We start from the raw sequence: 24,636 nt of genomic DNA, 5'->3' as shown, positions 1-24,636 counted from the left end.
GTTTTTCAGTCGTGTCCAACTCTTCATAATTCTATTTGGATTTTCTTAGCAAAAATACCAGAGTGGTTTGTTATTTCCTTCTGCAGTTCATCTTAGAGATGAGGAAACTGGAGCAAATACGATTAAGTGATTTTCTCAGGGTCATACAGCTAATAAGTGTTTGAAGCTAGATTTGAACTCAGGAATATGAGTTCTCCTGACTCCAGGCCCAGTACTCTATCCACTGTGCCATCTATCTAATCAATTTATTTCATCAACACAGGCTTTGAATAGGATCAAATCAACAGGATCATTGTTGTTGCCTGCCACATTATACCAACAATACTTTTCCCCTATAAGTTCCCAGCTTATAGACATCTATTTAATCAGGTTATAAGCAGCATTCAAAAGAAAATTATTATATCATGGGGCAACATACTAATTTGGGTCTCCTCCATTTATATATATATATACATATATACATAATTGTAATAAGAATAATTTTTATTATTTAACATTTATTATTATATGACCAAAAAAGCTACATTAACTTGACTGCAGTCACACAGGGAATAAGTGATGAAGCTAGTATTTGAATCCAGTGGGCTCCAAATGCAATGCTATTTCCATTCTATCTGTCCACACAACTTCCCTGCTAACCACAGGAAATATCACAATAATGAGTATTAACCAACAGCTCCTTCTTTACACAAATCATTAAGGTGATGTTGGCTTTAAAAAAAAAAAAAAGTGGAATTTGAGCTGAGAGTGAAAGGAAGCTGGGAAAGGTAAGAAGCAGGAGATGTAGAATTCCAGGCATGGAGGACAGGGCAGGGCAAAATCCTAAAGAGATAGAGGAGCAGCAACTAGGCCAGTGTATCTGAATGATAGAAAAGCTTGTACTTTTATTACTTTAGTATAGGAAGGGTTTTTGCCATAGACATCCTAGTTTTCAGTCCCAATATAGAAGGGTTCTTGTGAATCCTGACTTAAAGCTCCTTCCATTGCTGATGAATATAAATTTATTGGGATTCATTTCCATGTCCCAAAGTATCCATGACTCCCTTTCCTAAGGTATTTTCTTGTGTCAGATTTTTTTAGTCTTTTCATAAAAGACTCAAATGAATGACTGGAACTCAAAAGAAAAATCCAGTTCTGCTGCCAGCATCCAAGCAATCTATTTTGCCTGTGTAAGGCCCCTGGGCTGTAAGAACCAGTACCACTTTTTCCCTTTTTTGTAATTTCCTCCCTTCTGTATGGGTCTGAAGTCTTCCTCACTGAGGCACAGAGGCAGAAGTCAGGAGGCTTCTCGTATTATCACAGAGAATGGTTCCATTTTTCACCTGTCACCCACCACAGGTGTGCTTTCTTTTGGCGAGCATTTGGTTCTAACCGGTAACTATTCCTCCTGTTTATTTCTCTGCTGTGTCTGTGGTCTCGCCTGGCCACAGAAATTAGTTCACGTCTTTGTCTCATGTGCCTCCAGTAGCACACCCACCCTGTACTCAACCAGTTAGCAATAGTTTTCTGCTGCATTTTTCTTAATTAGAAGGCTATTGCCTTTCAACTATAATGTTATTTTGAGGAGACTGGTGATCAGAGCCCTGTTCTGCAGGCTAAAAGGTTGATTGTTTTTCATCATTTGATTTGTCTTCTGAAATGAAATTTGTGTGATTTCCCTGTCAAATTTTCCATACATGTTTATATGACAAGGTAAAGAAGCCAACTGAACTCTAAGTAGGTTAGAAAGACCTGGCCTATGCCTCTGGGTGCCAGGAATGTCTGAAACCTAGGGAAAAAACAAAATTCCTCCCTTCCAGAAATCCTGTGGCCACCTTGTTCCTCCAGCATCACTGCCCATATTGCATATTGCCTCAAGGCTTCTGTCAGATATATTTTCCTAGAACTCACCTTTTTGGTCTGCCTTGTTTCACCACCCTAAATCCTTCCTCTTACCTGTTGCTTTTCACTTTTTCCTACGGGGATTGGGGGCTTGAGAGAAAGGGAGCTCGAGACAGATGGTATGGGACTTGATGTGGTAAACTGCTTTCACACACTCACAAGTAATTTTCTCTAGACACCTAAATCCCTAGCCATATTTAGACCCAGATACCAAAAAGTTCTGGCTTCTATGTGATGCTTTGAATCAAACAGCTATAAATTCCATAGGGATGATTTTTGCACATTGCCTCTTAAGGAATAAGATTGGTTAATTATTTAATTAGGTTGTCAACATTTATTGTATTAGTGTATTACTGTACATTTTATTATTATATTTCATATTATGTTGTATTGTAGTGTATACATATTGCTTTTACCAGAAGAAATATATGAAATCTGTCTTTTAAAGATAGGAGTTTTGTATCAATTGTGATTTCCCTCCATACCATTTAGGTTTCTGAAAAGGCTCCTTTTCCTCCCCACATTTCAATGTCCAGAAATGAATTTGTGCATTGTTAAGATTTTTCAAAAATACTATCTGAGAACAGCAAAGTATTAACTAAGCTAGGATAACTATTCTCACCAAAAGGGTGCTTAGACTGGAATAGTTATAAAAGTAGCTATTTGCTTACAAAAGGTCTTTTTATTGTCCTTAGTCATTTTCTGTTTGTTCCCTCCAACTGAGAAAGATACAGTATTGAAGTCTAAATAAGTGTTTCCTGCATCTGGGCTCCATTTCTTCATCTATCTGATCCTGTGGTGATCTTGTATTTATGACTTCACACTCCAGTCTCAGGGAAACATGTGGGTTATCACCAATTTCTAAGGTAGCTTGCAATGAGCTAAGTGTATCTTTGATGACTGCTTAATTCTTATTTAAAAACAAGCGAATATGATGTTTCAGTGCTTGATTTTTTTCTATTTTATGGCCTTCTCTACAGGACAAACAGGTGAAGATACAAAAAAAAAAAAGAATCAATTTAATTGATTAGCTATGTGCTGTCTTAAGGACCGCGCCAAACTGAGCATTTGATTTCAGACCAGTCAAAATGGTGTTAGTCATCTGTTGCAAGTAATTTCCTTTTTTTTTTTTTTTTTTTTTTTTGTTTAACCTTCTAGACCACACACAGCAAGCACTGTCCTTTTTATATGGTCTCTCTGAAGAACATTCTAAAATAAAGCATGGTGTCAGCCTGGTCTTCTAAGGGCCAATCTGGAGATTCTCGTCAGTCTCATCCATTGCCAACAACTTAAGCTGCATATTTTTCACTCAATGCTGGTTTGGCCTAGATATCATTCATACCTTCCCTTATATATTTAGATACGACTTATTAAATGAAATAATGTGCTGTACAATGTGGAAGGAAGGAAAGAAGCAAGAAAGGAAGGAAGAATTAAGAGAGGAGGGAAAGAAGGAACGATGAAGGGAGGGAAGAGGAAGGGAAGAAAAGGAGGAAGGAAGGAAGGAAGGAAGGAAGGAAGGAAGGAAGGAAGGAAGGAAGGAAGGAAGGAAGGAAGGAAGGAAGAAAATGGGAAGAAAGGAGAGAAGGAAGGAAGGAAATGGGAAGGAAGAAGAGAAGAAAGGAAAAAGCTAATGTTCTTGTAATACTATATAGATACAAAACACTGTATATGATCTCATTTGAACCTCACCAACCCAATAAGGTAGGTATGGAGATGATCATTGGTCACATTTTTTAATAAAAATAATCAAGATTTAGGAAGGCTAAATATAAATCAAGCTAGGAATTGGGTGCAGGTATTCTGATTCCAAGTCATGTGATTCTTTCACTATAATTTAAAAAATAAAACAGCATGTTAGAATGACCTCATGGTCAGAAAGACCTAAATTCAAATGCTACATCTACCACATATTGTCTCTATGATGCTGGGCAAATTCCTTTACCTCTCATTATTCTTGACAACTCTATAAAACTATGAGATGTAGAGACTATAAGGTGCTTATCTGTAGGGGTAGAGTTTCCCTGTCTAGAAGTTCTATATATCCTCACCCTCTCCCAAAAAATTTCAGTTCCATTACCTATCCCTATCGCTTTAAGGGCTACAAAGGGCTTTGCACTTACTTTCTCAGTTGATTTTTACAACTCTGTGCAATAAGTGGCATGGACGGTATTATTCCCATTTTATGGATGGAAACCCCGAGGCTGAGAAAGGTTAACTAACTTAACCTTACTATTTTAAGGGATTAAACTAAAAAGTATCCAATACATGATTCAAACCCAGTCTCTTCCTTACTCTAAATCCAGTGTCCTGGATAATCATGAACAATTAGGTTTAAGCTGCTCAGCAATCAGTGGTAGAAATGGAAGCAGAAATATAGCTCCTGGGCTTCTTAGCTCTATTAGCATAAACTTGTATTAGCATACGCTAACATTTGCTTGGACTGCATCAGTTACATCATTTCTATTTCTGTGATTTTGCAAAATTTGAGTAGCAACTTAATCACAGACTATCTTCTGTTCTCACAAATCCAATTTAAGTCAGTGTCCTTTCAGGCTGACTTCATAGTCTCTAAGACATTTAGGTTATACGAGTCAATTTTATTTGTCTTATTTCAGTTCTCTTTAATCATTCTTTTTTCTTCTCTTTGTGATACAGTGTATTTTAATCAGTCAATCAATAAGCATTTCTAAATACTGGCTAAATTCTGGGGACATCCCTTAGGTGGTAAGATACAAAGACAGGAAGGAAATACTTTCTCCTTTCAAGGAGAAAAACTTGGTTTCCTCTTTTTTTCTGTGTTTTTTTTTTTTTCATTTTGATTTGAAGATGTAAGAAGAGGCAGTAACTAATGTGAATTCTCATTAATCTCTGTTTTTCTGAATGGACCATTTCATCAATATAAGTATTTCCTCCAAGGGTACATATGATTACCCATCCATACCTTCTTCTACTGGGACACTCTTATTCATGTCAAGAAGGAAGGATGAAAACAAGCATTTATTAAGTTGCTGCTATGTACCAGGCATTTTGCTAAGCTTTTTACAAATATTCTCTCACTCAATCCTCAGTACTCTGGAAAATAAATGCTATTATTATCCCCATTTTGTATTTGAGAAAACAGACAAATGACTTTCTTAGGATTTTGCAGTGATTAAGCATTTGAGACAAAATTCTAGTTCAGATCTTCCTGGATTCAGACCCAGCACTCAATCAGATATGCACCTAGCTGTTTCCTTTCTAGGGATTATAGATTTTAGAACTAGCTGGTTAAGGATTACCTATTCCAGCCTTTTCATGTCACCAATAAGGAAAATGAAATCTGGATAGGTCAAGTTACTTGCCTGCAATCTCCAAGGTAACTAAGCAATGGTATAGGGAGGATTCTCCACCAGGTCATCAACTCTCAATGCAGCACTCTCTTTACTCCACCATATTACTGCAAACTTGAATGATTTTTTTTTTTTTGGTCCAGAGCTGTGATTTCATCAATATAGGCAGCTGGTGAGGAAATTCCCTGTACACATGCGGATCACTGATGCAATTTAACATTGTCTGTAGGAACTGAAAATTTAAGAGACTTGCCCAGGATCATACCAGGAAGTGAGATTTTAAACAGTCTTCTGTTCCATGATTTCCCAGGATTTAGCTCTGGAAAAGACACAACATGGACATTTCTGGAGAGGCAACAAATCAAGTAAATAGGCATTTTATCTATTAATCTTCTACCTACTTGTCAGAAGCAGAATTGAACCCAAGGGGTGCTGACTCTAAGAACATATACTTCCCTTTTGCCTTGCATTATAATAATATGCTTAAATTCCTTATTTTCCCATGTTTGCTCTTGTCCATCTTAAGACAACTATTCTTTGTTTCTCTCTTTTTTGTTAACTAATGCGATGTCCCAGAGAGCCTGTTATCTTCCAGGGTTGTCTTGCCTCTCTTGGATTTGTCCTTCAACCAAAAGCCTAAAACAGTTTGCCAGCTAGACAATTTAATGAGCTAACTCCCTCCCTCTAAATACATCAATTGTTTTTTCTTTTAAGTAGAAAACAAAGACCAATAGATTTTATATAAAAAGTAGCTCAAAGTAATTCAATCCCATAGTGACCCCATCAGACACATTCTCTAAAATTACAATTTTTGGATGAAGGCACTCTTGATATTGGGTTCTACTATATATTATAGTAGGACAGGTAGGTAGCACAGAGGTTAGAACATTGTGTCAGAAAGACCTGAGTGTAAATCTAGCCTCAAACACTTACTAGCTATATGACACTGGAAAAGTCACTTAACTCTGTTTGAGTCAGTTTTTTTCATTTGTAAAACGAGTGGAGAAGGAAATAGCAAATGACTCCAGTATCTTTGCCAAAAAATAAATAAATAAATAAGATCAGGAAGAGTCACACATGACTGAACAATAACAGCAAAATGTGTATAATATTTACCACTATTTGTATTTTGTTCCTATGTGATTGTTCAACTCTATCACCTGATGTGATCAGCCCTCTTGCCCTTGTAAGCTCTTATCACCAAAAGAGGTACCTATTTACTCTCCAAAAATGTCCAGATTGTGTCTTTTCCAGAGCTAAAAGTAATTTTTGTAGTTGTTGAAAATAAGAAGAAAATTTCTGTGCAAAATGCTGAGAGACTTTAAAGATTAGAAAGCTTAAAGGTTCCATGTTGAGTGCCATTGTGATTGTTTTGAGTCTTTTTTTTTTTAAGTGAACAGTGTATTTTCAATTAGCCTGGGTTTCATAAAATCCTCTAGCCAATCAAAGTATTTGGATGTATGTGGTAAGGATTTGTCTCCTGAACGTTAAGGCGGGGTAGTGCTTTGGACAAAAAAGAAAAAGGAATTTGTGAGAGGGGAATAAAGAATGAAGGACACATAAGATAAGATTTAGAGTTTGAATAAAGCAGTTTGGGAAGACAATCTGAGTTGTCTTTCCTGGTCAAAAAAAAAAAAAAAAAAAAAAAAAGAACTATGGCAGAGGCACCAGTATGATTGAGGAAAATGTTTTTATTCCCCAGGTAGCTCAGTCCAGGATGTGGGTTGCAGATGACAATAAGGTAGCACATAGCCACTAAGAGAGTTAGAGAGTCGGTCCCAGAGCCAGGAAAACTGAATTTAAGTCTTGCCTCTGATGCCTATTGGCCATATGACCAGTTATGTGAATAATTAAATTGTGCAAGTTATTTAACCTCCTTATATTCTGGAAAACAAACCCAAACTATAAATTGTAATGAAGATGCCACTTTAAATTAGTCCCTAAATCCATGAAATTAAATATCCAATCCTTATCATAATATATCACCTATGAGGTGTAGGTATATCTGTAAGGTTCATAGTTGGCTAGCTGATATTTATAACTTTTCTTTTCCTTCTTCCACGCTTTATTTGGGGGCTTTTCTTATTTCCTGATGGTTGAGGAATGGTATGATTCAGGGTGTGATTCTTTTTGTCAGGGGCCACCAATACTCCCTGAATTCTTTCTCTCCAAAGATTTAATCAATCACATCCTATTGTCTTTAGCTTAATTTTTGACCTAAGAACAATTTAATGGCCCTTCTGTCCCCTATTCTATTGGTTTCTGGTTTTTATTTAAGATAAAAAGTTGTTAGTACAATCACAATAGATTTTCTGTCTTAATTTAAATGTGTTTATACCTAACTAACCTCTGGTGTTGGAAGCAAAAATCACAATTCACTTAAAAATAAGCAAGCAGAGTGTGTTTCATTGTCCATTATTAGACAGTCATAAACAAAGAAAGTTAAAGAAAGAGTGGATCTTTTTTCTTAATTTTTAAAAATAGATTTTATTGAGATAATTTATTTTAAAGCATCTATCTTTCCCAACATATCCCTCCCCTCTTCTCTTGCACAGATCCATTTTAATAACAGGATTTTTTTCTTCAGTAGAAGAAAAAAGCAATCAGCAGAGGTAGAGGTCCATAGGTATTAAACATAACATGAATTTTGTTTTTTACGTGCTAGTTCTCTATGAGGGAAGAAAGGAAGGATATATCAGGAAATATATCAATAAATCTAGTTTTTCTTTTTTTCTATCTTTATTTTATTTTTAAAAATCAATAAGACAAAAAGAAAAATAAAAAAGGAATACAAAACAAAAGAGAACTTTGTCATGTATCCTGCAGAACATCAGAGAGGATTCAAAATAGATAATAAATTACAAGTTCAAGAAAGTATATATATATATATATATATATATATATATATATGTAGAAGAAATTATGAGTATCCATCTTTTCTTTATTTCTTTGTAAATTGTTCTTTTGTTCTTTGCTATGCACCTTTTTTTGCTTTATTTTTTTCCCCTTTTTATCCTCCCCATCACCAAACAGGCTATACTCAAGAAATGATATATTTGTGTATACATATGTAGATATATACATACACATACATACATACACACACACTCCCCCTCCTCACATATATAATATCTTTCCTGTGCCTGATGACTCTTTTCTTTAATTCTGCTCCTTAACTTGCCTTGCTATTATTTACCTTCTCCCACCCATGTATCTCTCCCTTGTTTTCTTCCCTCACCCTTTGCTTTCCCATCCATCCATCCTTTCCCCCTTATTTGTTTATAGATTTTGGAGGGCACTATACTCTTCATGGTATATATTGATATAGAGATAGATATATTGTCTATTTAATCCATTCCTGATGAGAGTAGGAAGTGGGCCTTCCTCCCTAATGTCTCATTTTTGTCTTATATCTCTAATACACCAATACATGCCTTGTGGAAAATGGAAGAGTTTTCATGATGATAAAATAAAAAATATAAAGTTCATCCCGCTCCCAATGAAGAAAAGAAGGAGGAGGAGGAGGAGGAGGTTAAGAACAAGCAGAAGAAGGAGGAGGAGGAAGGAAGGAAGATGGGAAGGAAGGAGGAGGGAGGGAGAGAAAGAGAGAGAAATCACATCATCACACATTCTTGCTGTTATTCTATGCAATGTATTCCTGGTTCTGCTTGTTTCAATCAGTTTCAGTTCGTGTAAATCTTTTCAAACCTTTCTAAAATCAACTTGTTCATCATTTTTAATAGAATAATAATACTTCATTATCTCCCTATACCACAGTTTATTCAGCCATTCCCCAGTTGATGGGCATCTACTCATTTTCCAGTTCTTTGCCATCACAAACATTTTTGCCTAGGTGGGTCCTTTTGCCTCATTTATGATATCCTTGGAATACAAACCCAGTATGGCACTGCTGGGTCAAAGGGTATGCACAGTTTTATAGTCCTTTGAGCATAGTTCTAGATTTCCTTCAGTAACTTCTTAACACCGTAGGCACAAGATTCTTACAAAGGATATCAAGTTTCATCTGAATATACCATAATGTGAAATATCTTGCTGTTTGATCTCTGAGTTAGAAGAGAATATATTTAGAGAGTACCTCCACCAGAACTTTCTGCTTTAATGAAGACTGCAAATCCAAAAGAAATCTTTGTTTTAAAAGCTATACTTTTTAAAAGTAGAGATAATGGATGATGGTAGTAGTGGTGGTGGTTAATCATTTTCCCTAAAGCCATTTCAGTTTTTCCTGTTCTCTTTTTATACCTTATGCTACTCAGTCTCAGCAAAGTTGCCCAGCTGGTGCTTTGATTGTATGTTCCTTAAGAATATATCTTTAAAACCTTTTTCTGAGCTTGGTAGTCTAGCTGGCTGCTAAATTGTAATTGATCCTTTTCCCCTCCTCCCTCCAGGGTCCTCCACTCTTCAACTTCTAAGTGTGAATCAGTAGGTAGGAGGTATGACTGAGAAAGGCAGCAGGTGGTCAGGAGTCCTGGTAGGAAGCTGCTTTGCTGTTCTCTGTTTCTCTAGGCCACTCTGTATTCTGTTGCCTCATTATGCCTTCTATATCCTTAGGAAATCAGAATTTTATGAGCTTTGAAAATCCTTTTGGATGAAAGAGCTGGAAACACTGGGATAGCCCTAGGATCAAGATAATTACAACCCTTTTCAAATGGGACCCAGAGAGGCCAGGCTGAGCCTTTTAAAAAGCATCATCTATTAAGACTGCTGTAAGTTGGTGCAATTAAACATGGAAAAGAAAAGAGAATTCTGGGAGGAAAACAGAGGCAAGAACTGGAGCAATCTGTCATATGCTTAATAGAAAAGAAAAAAAAATCTTTAATGCAAACAAGGCCCAGTGAGGTTTCCCTCCACCCTTCAATCGGATGATTCTCAAACAATGATTTTCACATCTAATTCAGTGAGAAATTAGTCACCAGGTATTAAGACAAAAGCAGGCAAGCTCCTGCCTTGGTGAAGAATCCTTCCTGCTGAAGTGGAACTATCTCTGGCATAATTAAAATGCTTGCTGAAGTAGAAAAATATAACATTTCATGCATTAACCAGTTTTTCCTTTTTTAAAGCTAGTTCTCTTCTCCCCGCCCAACCCCCTAATCCTGATGTCTTTAGTCAAAGAACAAAGGGCTACTTGCAGCAAACAGGAAGGTAGAATCTGGGGCTTCTACTCTGGGGTCATTTCCATGTAAGAAACATGGTCCAAGGCTGAAGGTCCTGCCCCAACCTGGGAAGACAGAGCTTCATTCATCTCAGTGGGTACTCAAAGTGGTGAGCTGAACTGTCACGCTGATCCTTAGAATTCCAATTGAAAAACAAACAAATGGAACCCACAATTAGCGTTTCCAAAGGAAGATTTTAGGTGATTTTTTTTAAGATTAGGATTTTTTATACTTGAATCTAGCATTGTCTCTTAGAAGATCATATAGTAGACAAGATGATGAATTTGGATCCAAAAGTCCCTGGGTCACATTCTGGCTCTGCTACTTGATACCTGTTGACACTTGCTAAGTTATTTGACCTCTCTGGTTCTCAGTTTTCTCATCTTTAAAATAAGGATAGACTAGATAACCTCTGCCATCCTTTCTAGCTCACAATTTATGATTCTATAAGTGTCAGTGCACACATTCTGATGATGCTGAAATCATTGTGGAACTCCACTCTGGGAGCTAACAAACTTACAATTTCAAGGACAATTTATCAGTCAAATAAAAAAAACTGAGTTGTATAGTAACAATAGGGTTGTACTTTAAATTAGGTATGAACTGTATGTTTATCCTACCTCTGACATTGACTAATTGTGTGATTATGGACAATTTCTCTATGGCTCAATTTCCTTATCCCTAAAATGGGTATGATGACAATGATTCAAGGCAAAATGCTATCCATATCCAGAGAAAGAATTGATTATCTCTGAATACAATTTGAAGTATACTTTTTTAAATCTTTAAAAATAAATATCTAGATAGTAGATAGACAGACAGACAGATAGATATATAGATAAAATGCTTGTAAAGATACCTAAAATATCTATTTCACACAATTATTATAAGGCTCAAGTCAATATTTCTGCAAACGTTTTTGTAAACCTAAAAGTTCTACCTAAATGTCAGCTATCACAATGTACCTTAGAACTTATAGGATCAAAAATTTAGAGCTAAAACCTCAAAGTTTAATCTAGTCCCCTCATTTTACAGATGAGAAAGCTGAGACCCAGAAGCTAAGTGACTTGCTGAATGTCACAAAAGTATTAAAGTGTCAAAGCCAGGATTTGACTTCAAATCAAGTACTTTTGCCCCTACACTATGCTGCCTCTCATCTTGTTCAAACTGCTCATTTCACAGATGAGGGATCATAGAATCCCAGAGTCAAAAGGAAACTCAGAGATCATTTTGTCCAATCCTTACCCAGTACATGAATCCTCTGGCATCCTGAATTATCAATCATACGGACGAAATAAACTCATTATTTCCTAAAGCAGTTCATTTCATTATCAGACAATTCTTGTTATTAGGAATTTTTTCCTAATACCAAGTCAAAATAAGACTTCCTGTAACTTTCCCCCATTATTCCTAGTTCTTCTCTCCAGGGCTAAGCAAACTCGAAGAGATCTAGTTATTTGGCTAAGGTCATAAAGCTTCTCACTAACAAAACATGCCTCCTAGTTCCCAGTCCAGCTTTTTCTCAATTGCAGTCTCATTACATCATATTCATATCTAGTTGCCTAGCAAAATTGGTGTTGCCACTTTATTATCTACGTCATTTTACCAGACTTCAAATTACTTCTGTCTATTTCCAAAAATTAAATCCATCTTTGAAAGACAAAGATTTGCTGCATGAAATATATTCAGATGACTAAACCTCATGATCTCAGGACATTACATACAGCAATAGTGGAGGCTAAGAATGATAAACAATAACAAGAGCTTTCATTAGTATAGTACTATAAGACTCATGTAGCACCTCTCTCACAACTATCCTGTGAGGTAGATTGTGTTTTACCCCCATTTTTCAGACAAGGAAACCAGAGAGGTGAATGACTTTTCCATGGAAACATTGCTAGTGATTGGAAGTGTCAAGATTCAAGGCAAGGTATTTGGACTCCAAAGATATTAGAGTTCTTTCCATACAATCACATACATGGTCTTCCACTTAGAAACACTCAGGTCAAACCAAGTGACCAGATGAAAGGGGAAAAGGGAAACAGGAACATAGAATCTGAGAGAGGCTTCAGTAGGAATAGGCTATCTGTCATCTGCTCACTCTCCTGCTGGGCTGGGCTTACTAATCTCCCTCCTCCAAGCCTAGTCACATAGAACTTTCTGCTATAGGTTATTTGGCAATATTTCATTGGATATCCTAGCCACTTATAGCTTACCCAATATTAGTTTTTTTTATATTAAAAGTGCTATTTCTTCTCCCTTGGGTCTTGAAAGAAATTATAATGAGCTTGTTAGTTTCCTGGTTGCTCCATCTTCCCCCACACACCTTTATCGGCTTCATCAATGACTTATTTTGAGCCACTCAAAAAACCCAAACATAGGTTCTAGCATAGTATGTCAACAGACAAAAACACAATTTTCTCCCATTTCAATCACATTGATGGAGTATCTTAGCTGACTTTGACAAACTACAATCCTGACCACTAGTGAGAGCTTGGGGGGGGGGGGGGGGGGGGGGGGGAATGGTGTGTTGTTTGTTTGTTTATGTTTTCATATGGTTTTTCCCATGAGGATCGCCATGAATCAGATTTGAAATTCTCATGAGTCATCAGTCACTGTCAATAAGCTATAATAGGAATAAGAAGCATGATTTAAAAAATCAATCTATGCTAGTTGTTTGATATTTACTCTTTATTCTGATGTTCCTTGCAGTGATTCCTAAAGTGACAAAGCATCTATTGTCTAACCCCGTGTTCACCTGCATCGTCCTAGCAGCTTGTATGGAGATTGCAGTGGTAGCTGGCTTTGCTGCTTTCCTGGGAAAGTACTTGGAACAACAGTTCAACCTCACAACTTCATCAGCCAACCAGCTGCTGGGTGAGTGACCCTCCTGTCCTAAAGCCAGGAGAACTGTTTATTTAGTCCTCCAAGGATTAGAAAAGCTATGATAAGCATGAAGCAGAGAGAATTCTTTGACAATTCTATCCAACAAGTAAACAATGTTTACTATGGATGCAATTTAATTCAATAAATACTTTTGCATGCTTTTAAGGTACTCTCTTAGACATGAGGACACAAAGATAAAAATGAAAACAGCCCCTGTTCTCAAAGAGCTTACATTACTGCACTTTTTTTAAGTTTTAAAAGCTTATCCTTGGGATAAGACTATTGCATCTGAAGCAATTAGAGAATGTTATAATAATAATAGCTAGTATGCATGTAATCCCTACAACAGGCCAAGACACTGTACTAAGCATTTTATAATTATTGTCCCATTTGATCCTCATAACAATCCTAGGAGAGAGGGGCTATTATTATCCCCATTTTACAGATGAGGAAACTAAGCAAACACAACTTATGTAACTTACCCAGGTTCACAAAGCTAGTAAGAGTCTGAAGCCAGAGTTGAACTAAGGTCTTTATGACTTTAGGTCTAGAGCTCTATCCATTCACTGTACTATCTTGCTTCATCTATGGGATAGTAGACAGTAAGCTGGCCTGAAACTAGGAAAAAATGGAATTTAAATCCTTCTTCTAAAACATGCAGTCCTTGTCATCCTGGAGAAGTCACTTATTTTCTCAATGCTTGGGCCATTGGTGTCAAATTCAATCGTCATCTGGGCCACTAATCTATACATAAGGATCCCTTTGGTCTACATATTGATTTAGTTTTTAAAGTTGATATCATACATGTTTTATTTTATTTTTATTCATTTTGTTAAATATTCCATATTTGCATATTAATCTGATTCAGGAGCATTGTGACTACACGTATCTTTGACACCTCCTCTGTAGGTTCCTCCCTAAGACTATTAGTTGCCTATACACTTTGGTGGAAGGACTTTCATTTTCTAGGAGTCCCCTATATTCATAAAATTGCGTGTCTAGTCTTTATCCATCTCCCTAGCCTTATAAGATAGTGAACAATCACTGAAAAGTAACATTAAATAAATTAAGTTAACCAGAAATCTACAATGTATTGTTTGCAAGAAATACATTTAAAACAAAGAGATACATACAAATTAAATTTAAAAGGCTGGAGCAAAATTTATTATGCTTCAGCAGAAGCATAAATAAATAAATAAAAGAACACTAGGGGTAGCAATTATGATCTCAGACAAAACAAAAGTTAAAATAGATCTAATTAAAAGAGATGAGGAAGGAAACTACATCTTGTTTAAAGATATTGTAGACAACAAAGTAATATTGATACTAAATGTACATGCACCAAATGGTACAGCATTTAAAGTCTCAAAGAAGTTAAGGTAGTTGCAAAAAGAAATTGACAACAAAACTATATTAGTAGGGGATCTCAATCTCCCCCTCTCAGAATTTGATAAATCTAACCACAAAATAAAGAAGAAATTAGGGAAGTTAATAGAAACCAAAAATTTAGATGTGATAGGCCTCTGGAGAAAATTGAACAGAGATAGAAAGGAATATACCTTTTTCTCAACAGTACATGGCACCTACACAAAAAATGACCATGTATTAGGGCATAAAAACCTCACAATCAAATGTAGTAAGGCAGAAATAGTAAATTCTTCCTTTTCAGATCATGATGCAATAAAATTTGTATTCAATAAAGGAGTAGGGAAAGATATTCTAAAAATCAATTGGACATTAAATAATCTAATTCTAAAGAATGAGTAGGTCAAACATCAAATCATAAAAACAATCAATAATACCATCCAAGAGAATGACAATAATGAGACAATATACCAAAACTTATAGAATGCAGCCAAAGCTATGAATAAAATAGAGAGAGAGGAGACCAATGAATTGGGCATGCAACTAAATAATCTAGAAAAAGAACATATTAAAAATCCCCAATTATATACCAAATTAGAAATTCTGAAAATCAAGGAGAAATTAATAAAATTGAAACTAAGAAAACTATTGATCTAATTAGTAAAAGTAAGAGTTGGTTTCATGGGAAAAAATAATAAAATAGATAAATCTTTGGTTAATTTGATTAGAAAAAGGAAAGGAAAAAAAAATTGCCAACATCAAAAATTAAAAGGGTGAAGTTACCACTAATGAAGAAGAAATTAAAGCAATAATTAGGAGCAATAATTATTGTCCAACTGTGTGCCAGTAAATCTGAAAATCTTACTGAAATGGACGAATGTTAACAAAAATATAAATTGCCCAGGTTAACAGAAAAGGAAATGAATGACATAAATAGTCCTTTTTTAGAAAAAAAAAAATTGAACAAGCCTTCAATGAACTCCCTAAGAAAAATATCTCCAGGGCCAAATGGATTTACAAGTGAATTTTACCAAACATTTAAATAAAAGTTAATTCCAATACTATGTAAATTATTTTTTAAAAAATAGGTAAAGAAGGAGTCCTGCCAAATTCTTTCTATGACACTTATATGGCACTGATACCTAAACCAGGAAGAACCAAAACAAAGACAGAAAATTACAGACCAATTTCCCTAATGAATATTGATGCAAAATTTTAAATAAAATATTAACGAAGAGATTACATCAACTTATCAGTGTGATAATGCACTATGATCAAGTGGAATTTGTACCAGGAATGCAGAACTGTTTCAGTACCAGGAAAACTATTGGCATAATTGTCTATACCAGTAACAAAACTAACAGAAATCATGCGACAATCTCAATAGATGCAGAAAAAGCTTTCGAAAAATACTGTACCCCTTTCTATTAAAAACACCTGAGAGCATAGGAATAACAGGAGTTTTCCTTAAAGTAATAAGCAGCCTCTATCTAAAACCATCAGCAAACATTATTTGTAATGGGGAGAAGCTGAATGCATTCTCAATAAGATTAGAAGTGAAACAAAGATACCTTTTATCACTACTATCATTCAATATTGTAATAGAAATGTGGGTTTTAGCAATAAGTAAAGGAAATTAAAAGAATTAGAATAGCAATGAGGAAATAAAACTATTTCTTTTTGCAGATGACACGGTGGTATAGAAATCCTAGAAAATCATCCAAAAACCTACTTGAAACAATTAACAGCTTTAGCAAAATTCCAGAATATAAAATGAACCCACACAAAACATTAGCATTTCTAAGTTACTAACAAAACTCAGTAGCAAGAAATAGAGAAATTCTATTTAAAATAAGTATAGACAAAGTAAAATATTTGAGTGTCTGCCTGCCAAGACAAACCCAAAAGCTATATGAACACAATTTGAAAACATTTTTCACACAAATCAAGTCATATCTAAGCAATTGGAAAAATATCAGTTGCTCATGGGTAGACCAAAATAATAAAATTAAAATGTCAATTCTACTTAAATTGGTCTACTTTTTAAGTCTCATGTTTATTAAATTGCAAAAAAAAAAATTTTTATAGAGCTAAAAAAAATGACAAAATTCATCTAGAAGAACAAAAGGTCAAGAATATTAAGGAAATTAATGGGAGGGGGGAAATACAAAGGACAGTGGCCTACCAGTATCAGACCTAAAACTTTATTATTAAAGCATTAGTTATCAAAAATATGTGGGACTAGCTAAGAAATGGAGTGATGGATCAATGGAATAAATTAAGATATACATTATAAAATAATCAATTACTATAGTAATCTAGTATTTGATAAATCCCAAAACTCCAGCGTCTGGGATAAGAATTCACTATTTCACAAAAATTGCTGGGAAACTAGAGAATATGTCAGAAACTTGGCATAGACCTACCTCTTACACCGCATAACAAAATAAGACCAAAAGAGGTACGTGCTTAGGCATTAAGGGTGATACTTTAAGCAGATTAGGAGAGCTAGGGATTGTTTACCTATCAGGTGTAATATTCTTCTCTAAAATGTAATATTCTCTTGCTGGTGTTTTCTTGGGGATTCTGGAGGCTCTTTCCAAGTCTTGTGTCCTTTCCTGGGGCTCGGGCTAGCTAGTTCTTAAGAGGCCTTCTGTAGTCTTGGTTCCAAGAGCTTGAGCTCTGGCTTCTGAATCTCCCCAACTGAATCCTGGCTTCTGAATCTCTCCAACTAAATTCTGGTTGAGGCTTCTAGCTTATATATGCTCTCTTAAAGGTGTGAATCTTGTGGAATTATAGTAAGTACTAAGTACATGTACTGAACTAGAGAACTGTTAAATACCATGCTAAATAATCATTGTCTCTATCAATTGCACTGACTTAGCACCTTGTTTCAAATTCTGGCCCATAACAATCAGATTTTTGGAGAAGAGAGGAATTTATTGTCAAATAAGAACTGTGTCAAATTTATAAGAATTCAAGACATTCTCCAATTGATAAATGGTCAAAGAATAAGAACAGACAAAATTCAGGTGACAAAATTAAAGCCATCTATACTCATATGAAAAAATATTCTAAATCACTATTGATTAAAGACAAATTAAAACAACTCTGAAGTACCACTTCATACCTCTCAAACTGACTAAGATGACAGGAAAAGATATTGATAAATGTTGAAAGTGTGGGAAAATTGGGACACTAATGCACTGTTGGTGGAATGATGAAATGATCCAACCATTTTAGAAAGCAATTTGGAACTTTGCTCAGAGAGCTATCAAATTGTACATATCCTTTGATCCAGTAGTGCCACTAATGGTCTATATCCCAAAGAAATCATAAAAGAGGGAAAAGGACCTACATGTGCAAAAATGTTTGTAGCAATTCTTTTTGTGGGGGCAAAGAATTGGAAGATAAGTAGATGCCCATCAGAATAAGTTATGGTATATAGAAGTAATGGAATATTATTTTTCTATAAAAATAATGAACAAGCTAATTTTAGAAAGGCCTGGAAAGATTTATATGCTCTAATGTTGAGCCAAATAAACAGAACCAGGAATGCATTGTACACAGTAACAGCAACATTGTGCAATGATCACTATGATAGACTTGGTTCTTCCCAAATGTTCAGTTATCCAAGGCAAACCCAATAAACTTTGGATGGAAAATGCCATCTGCATCCAGAGAGAAAACTGTGGAGAATGAATGTAAATTAACATGTACTGTGATCACTTTTTTTCTTTTTCTTCTGTTTTTTTTTTTCTCTCATGGTTTTTCTCTTTTGTTCTAATTTTTCTCTCCCAATATGATTCATAAGAAAATAGGTAAAAAAAAAAAAAATGAATGTATATGCCTAACAAAAAAACTTTTAGGTGTAACTAGGGAAAATGAAATTTAAAAATTTAAATTAAATATAAAAATTAATTGATACTGGGGAACAGCAGTTTCAGAAATAGTAGAGATCAAAATGAACTGAACAGTCAGGAAAGACAGAATGAATGAAGGGATGAAAATCCCATATGGAGAAAGTGGGACTAGAAATCTTGAAAACAAGGATAAATATGGATAGGCAGAGATGAAGGGTAGAAGCATTCCAGTTAGGGATTCCTACCAAGACAGATGAAACCCTAAAACTGGGAAGGAACATGGATTGTGTAGAAGATAGTGAGAAGTGTCCATGGGTAGAGTATCCATGATGAAGAATAGTGGAAAACAAAATTGATGAATAATATGGAGTAGTATTATAGATATTTGGGGAAAGGTTAAGAAGTAATAACCAGATCAGTTTTTAAGAGAATATTTTGATACAGTTCTCAGTAGAGTTCATGTTCTTTTCTTCAACAGTCTGTATCATAATAAACCAAACAAAATCTAAGAATATCATACAGAATGTTTATAAACTTCATGCCTTGAAAACCAAAGGCAAATTAAAGAGACTCACTTCAAAAAGGCAACCACAAAACACAGTTAGTCCTTTTCTATCTGTCTGAGAAAGTGTAATGTGTCTTTTCCTTTAATGTTGAGTTTTCTAACACTGTATCTTAACATTGTTAGACTTGAGCCCCTAAGCACAAAGGAAGAAATAGTATATCACCTCCTGGTCTCTTCCTTCTTTTCTTTGAATTCTTGCTTTGAAAGAGACACATCCACTTCAGGCTGTGAGTAGCTTCACAATAGGTCCTTGCTCTTATATTGCCAAATCAATCAATAGAATTCTGGAGGAAAGGTCAAAAGAAGAATCTCAAGTCCTTGAGCAGTCCACCTGCTCCTCTTGCTACTAATTTCAGTGATCAGAACAGTATAAAAGGTAATTATTTTAACCCACAGAAAGCTATTCCAAGAATCCTAATTCTTTCAGCAGTCCAAGAATGTGACTGCTTTTTAAGGATTTTTTTTACTATGATCAACTCAGTGGCATCATGCCATGAAGATTTTTTTAAAAAACCTATAAGAGAAAGGGTAACAGAGTAGGCTGGCAATGTTTAGGGGCACGAAGAAAGGGAATCATAAATATAAGAAGAGGCTCCAATGGGAATATATCCTATTCATAGCTCACATGGACCTAGGAGACAACCTATTCAATCTTCCTGAAGCACCAGTGCCCAGCTCTGGGCAATACCACAGAGCCATCAACAAATTGGACAGAGTTCAGAGCATAACAACAAAAATGATTAAGGGCCTGGCAGGACTGATTTATGAGAGAAGATTAAAAGGACTAAATCTGCATAGGTTAATTTAATGAGGAGAGAGTTAGGAGGAAAGTTATGATAACTGTCCACAAGTATTAAGGAGCAATATGCATCAAGGAAAGAGAGTAATTGTTTATTGTGATTCAGAGGGAAGTGAATCTTAAGTGGTATTGGCAGAGTCACTAAATAAATGCCCAGAAGGCCTTGGTGCTGTTCTAGATACTATTGAAAGGAAGATAAATAGATTTCAGTCCAGATCTTCAAGAGTATCTTTCACTCATACAAGTAGAGACAGGTCGTCAAATGGTGGGAAAATTATGATATAAATAGTCCAAAATAGTGGAAAATCTGAAAATATTTGACATTTGTCAATAAAACTATTCCAATATTCTGTGATTTCATCAGTATAGGTATTCCCTTCAATTCTCCAATGATACAGATCCGTCCGTGGGTGTCCTTCCTACATGAACCTTGGTCATATCACAACACAATGAATCCAGAAATTAATTATATACGTTTAATATAAGTATTATCTAGCATTACATATTTCTGCTTGCTACTTATGTTCTGTTTGATTTGATATTGAAACTAATATTTATTCCTCCATTATATACTCCAGTCAATCGATACAGAAAGTGATTTTGAGGGTACACTGGGACAGAAAGTGAAGATATCCTAAATTTAAAAATGGTCCTAACCAATATTTATAATCTATAGGTGACATTCATGTAAAAATAAGGTAATGCAAAATAAAACAAAATCAAAAATCAGTATAATCGTGTTTTTATAGTGTTTGTAAAATTTAGAGTTAGAAAAGACTACAGAGGTTATATGGTCCAATGCAGTCATTTTAGATAAAGAAACCAAAACCCAGAAAGGTCACATGATTTGACCAAGGTCACCCAGATAGAAAGTGACAGATTAGGATTTACACCCATATCCTCTGAACTTCAATTTGCCCTGCACCATGCTGCCGTCCTAAGTGATACAGTCTTACAAAAAGAGTCACTTGCCTGGAGCAAGTGGGTGGCTATGACACATGAGTCATTTTTTTTAATTTGACCTTAAGAAAGAGCTGGGGTTTTTTAAACTTCCCAAGCTGTTAAATTGTCTATCATCTTGGCAAGACTGTCATATGGTATAAACCCTCTTTTGTGGGTGGTACCTTAGGCTGTACAGGAAAATGAAAAGTCATTCTTCCTGATAAATTGAGAGATAACAAATTCCACTTGGCCTCCATACAAGAGGCAACATGACAGAACGGATAGACTGCTGGCTCCAAGTTTAAATCCCACATCAGACACTTCCTAGATTTTTAATCCTGGATTAATCACTTAACATCTCTATGTCCCATTTTCCTCATATGCAAAAGAAGAGAGTTAGACTTTATGGTTTTCAAGATCCCTTCAACTCTGCTTGCTTTCTAGGGGAGGAAAGAAAAAAATTTTAAACACAAGATTTTCCAACAGTGAATGTTGACAACTGTCTTTGCATGTGTTTTGAAAAAATAAAAAGCTATTATTATTTTTTTAAAAAAGATCCCTTCAACTCTAAATCTATTATCCTGTAATCTATGTAGTCCAAATATTTAAGCACTGTGAGACTTTCTCCTCATGATATATCCTTATCCTTCCACTTGCACTTTTTTTTAAGTTCATACAGTTGCTCAGTATTCTTTTCATGTGGTCTCCATTGTTCTCTGCATCAGCATCATCTTTGTGATTATGGCATCTAGTCTAGTGCCATATAAGCACAAAAGCTAAAATAAATTTGTTTAAATATTAAGAATGATGACAAGATATTATTGAATACTTGCTGTTATAAATGGATATATTTTCAGTTTGAGTATTTATATATTTATGTAAATAAAAATACTCTTGTTCTTCCAATTTTAATTCATTTCCTATTTCTAATCTCTTTTTCCTCCTATTCTAGGGATGACTGCTATTCCATGTGCATGTCTGGGTATATTCCTAGGAGGTCTTCTTGTAAAGAAGCTAAGCCTGTCTGCTCTGGGAGCCATTCGGATGGCCATGCTAGTTAACTTGGTGTCTACAGCTTGTTATGTTTCCTTCCTTTTCCTGGGGTGTGACACAGGTCCTGTGGCTGGGGTTACTGTTCCCTATGGAAACGAGTAAGTGCTATAAGAGACTGAGCAAATATGAAAGAATGAATGAAGGGATGAAAGAATGAATGAAAAGGCAACAAATAGAACTAATTATGTGCTTGGCACTGTGCTAGAAATATAAATATAAATACAAAAGTAGGACAATCCCTGTCTTCGAGGTGCTTACTTTCTAACAGAGTGTACACATAGAAGTGAATGCTGACCAAGGAAGAAGGTTTTTGTCAGAGAAGCTACTGATATTACAAATGGAACAATGGATCAATGTTTGGCCTGCACTCCCCCATCTTATAACAGTGGAATTCACTGTAATGGTTTGCTTAAACCAACAATGTTTCCATTAATGGAGCAGCAGAGAAACAGCTATCTCCTGAGTGGGATGATTATATAATACCTGTGAGTTTGGTTTCATAAGGTCATAAATTTAGAGTTGTAAGGGAGCTCAGAGACCTTTAAGTCCAACTCCCCTCATATGACATATATATGGAAACTATATATATAAGGAAACTAAGATTGAGACAAATTCACCAATTTGCACAGAGTTATACAACTAGTAAGTATTTGAAGCAAGATTTGAATTTGAGTCTTCTTAACTGCAAACCCAGAGCACTATCCACCAAACCACTAATATCTCTTCTAAAATTATCAAAGGAAGGATCCATAAAACAAGTAAGTCTTATATACCCTAGGGTCTTTTTTTTATATCATAGTTTGTCATTATCTTCAAAGCTTATAGCACAGATTTCACCAAATTCTGAAAAATACAAGAAATTATAAATATTATACTACTTATGTGACTTAACTTGCCTGGCCCTCAATTTCCTCTGTGAATTTATAAATCTATAAAATAAGGGAGCTGGATTAGATGGCCTCGGATATCACTTCCATCATTTAGAAAGTAGTGTCTTCATTTCTTAATGACACTCCTTTTCTTCTTTCTTCTCATTATCTTAAACCTTTGGACAGTCTTAGATTGATCATATAAGGGAGAAATACAGGCAACACCATTACCATGTGTAGCAGTTGGTACCCTTCCTATTCATGGGCCCTCAAGAAAATTCACAAGTTCTAGTCATTCTATGGATCAGAATCTTCTCCAAACTATATTTCACAAGCCCTTACTAATATGCTTTAACTAGTCAGCCAGACATTACATTTGATTTCAAGTAAAGGATTTAACAAATTAATAGTAGTTAAATTAATAACAGGACATTCCCACCATGAAACTGAAGCTCACTCTTTACAAATGTGCAATCATTCTTGGTGTGAAGAATGGGATCACATAAAGATAACGCAAGAGGGGACTATGGGTGGCCAGAATATATATGTGGAAAGATTATACCACTGTTGGCAAAGAGCTGTCAATGTTATGGAGCAGGTTTTCTCTGCTCCTCACCAGGATCATTTATCCCCATCAGCTGGGTTTCATCTATCCATCTATCTTTAGGACTACATAAGTCTCTACTGTGTTTGGATGTTATTCCTTTATCAGCCAGCTCTTTCAGCTGTCCCCACCAACCTTTGGAGAAGGGAAGAAGGGAGAAGAGAGATAATATGATCTAGAAATCTGTAAGTCTCTTTCCAGCATGAAAAGGACATGACTCTATTTAGGCATCTCATTCATCTCCTTTTGGACTTCAACTAAAGCCTTCAGCTAAGTTCTTATAAAGAGGACTATCCACTACTTTCTCCACTATCCATTAGAAATACAGCTCTCTTCAGTCAATTTTTCAGCTAATAGGTAAGAAGCTCTTCTTGTCAGCCAAACATCTCACATCAGATACTCAATATTAAAAAAAAACTCTCTTCTCTACTTTTTCCTTTGATTTTCTCATTTCAACTTTTATATGATTTATGGTCAAAATATAATTGCCCAGTCTTAAACAATTCCATAGTATAATAGGCCTTCTATTCCTTTATTGGTAAAGATATTTAGAGTGCTGAACAAAAAATTGGGATATTTGGATTCAAGTTCTTGACTTATTAGTTTTGTGACTTTGGGTAAATTATCTAACCTTTCTGAGCCTTGGTTTACTTATCTGTAAAATAGAAGTAATCAGATATGTTCAAGGCACTTCCCAGGATAAGAAAATATTGGTCATGAAAACATTTGATAAGATATAAAAGTCTACACATATAAAAAGTTGTTACACCTTCATTTCAATAAAGCCAAATAAATAGATTCTTTCTTTGGTCATTTATGTGGAATCCCAAAGCCAAAGAAGCTATCTTGTTCCTGGAGTGAACGTATAAGATGAGACATTCTTTGCCTTGCCTATGGCTACTCTAAAAGATATCAGAAGAAGACAGAGGCATACTTGGCTATATGGGAACTCTAAGAACTCTATCCTTCTTCTTCAATCTTCCCCAAATGGCAGGTCCAAAGTGACATTTTCTTCATATGCTTTATATTTGGTACTTGGGGGAGGGGGAACAGTATAGCAATATTTATAAATCAAACCATGAGACTTCAATTTGGATTATTGACTCTGTTTTGAATCCCCCCAACCAAATTCAAAATTGACTTGTGGGTGGGAATAATACCACCTAATCTTTTCTAGATAAAATGTAGTGGAGAGGATGAGATGAGAGATTTTTCTAGTTGGAACATTTAATAACCCCTCCTAACTCAGTATCTCTTTTGATTTGCTTATCAACTAGTAGAAAGAAAACAACCTTATAAATTCTTA

The 24,636-nt window shown here is 35.3% G+C and overlaps 1 protein-coding gene across 1 annotated transcript in view; it reads left to right on the top strand.

Annotated features, from left to right (window-relative positions):
- Positions 1-24,636, top strand: part of SLCO3A1 (solute carrier organic anion transporter family member 3A1) — a 330,964-nt gene that overhangs the window by 283,950 nt on the left and 22,378 nt on the right. Inside the window, exons 5-6 of the mRNA XM_003755560.4 lie at positions 13,097-13,261; positions 21,757-21,955. Coding sequence (XP_003755608.1) covers positions 13,097-13,261; positions 21,757-21,955 — 364 coding nt within the window. The remainder of the gene's footprint in view (positions 1-13,096; positions 13,262-21,756; positions 21,956-24,636) is intronic.

The sequence above is a fragment of the Sarcophilus harrisii genome, chromosome 2 (genome assembly GCF_902635505.1).
Source record: "Sarcophilus harrisii chromosome 2, mSarHar1.11, whole genome shotgun sequence".
NCBI lineage: Eukaryota > Metazoa > Chordata > Mammalia > Dasyuromorphia > Dasyuridae > Sarcophilus > Sarcophilus harrisii.
The sequence above is the reverse complement of the archived record's forward strand: the minus strand, read 5'-3'. Positions and strand labels throughout refer to the sequence as shown.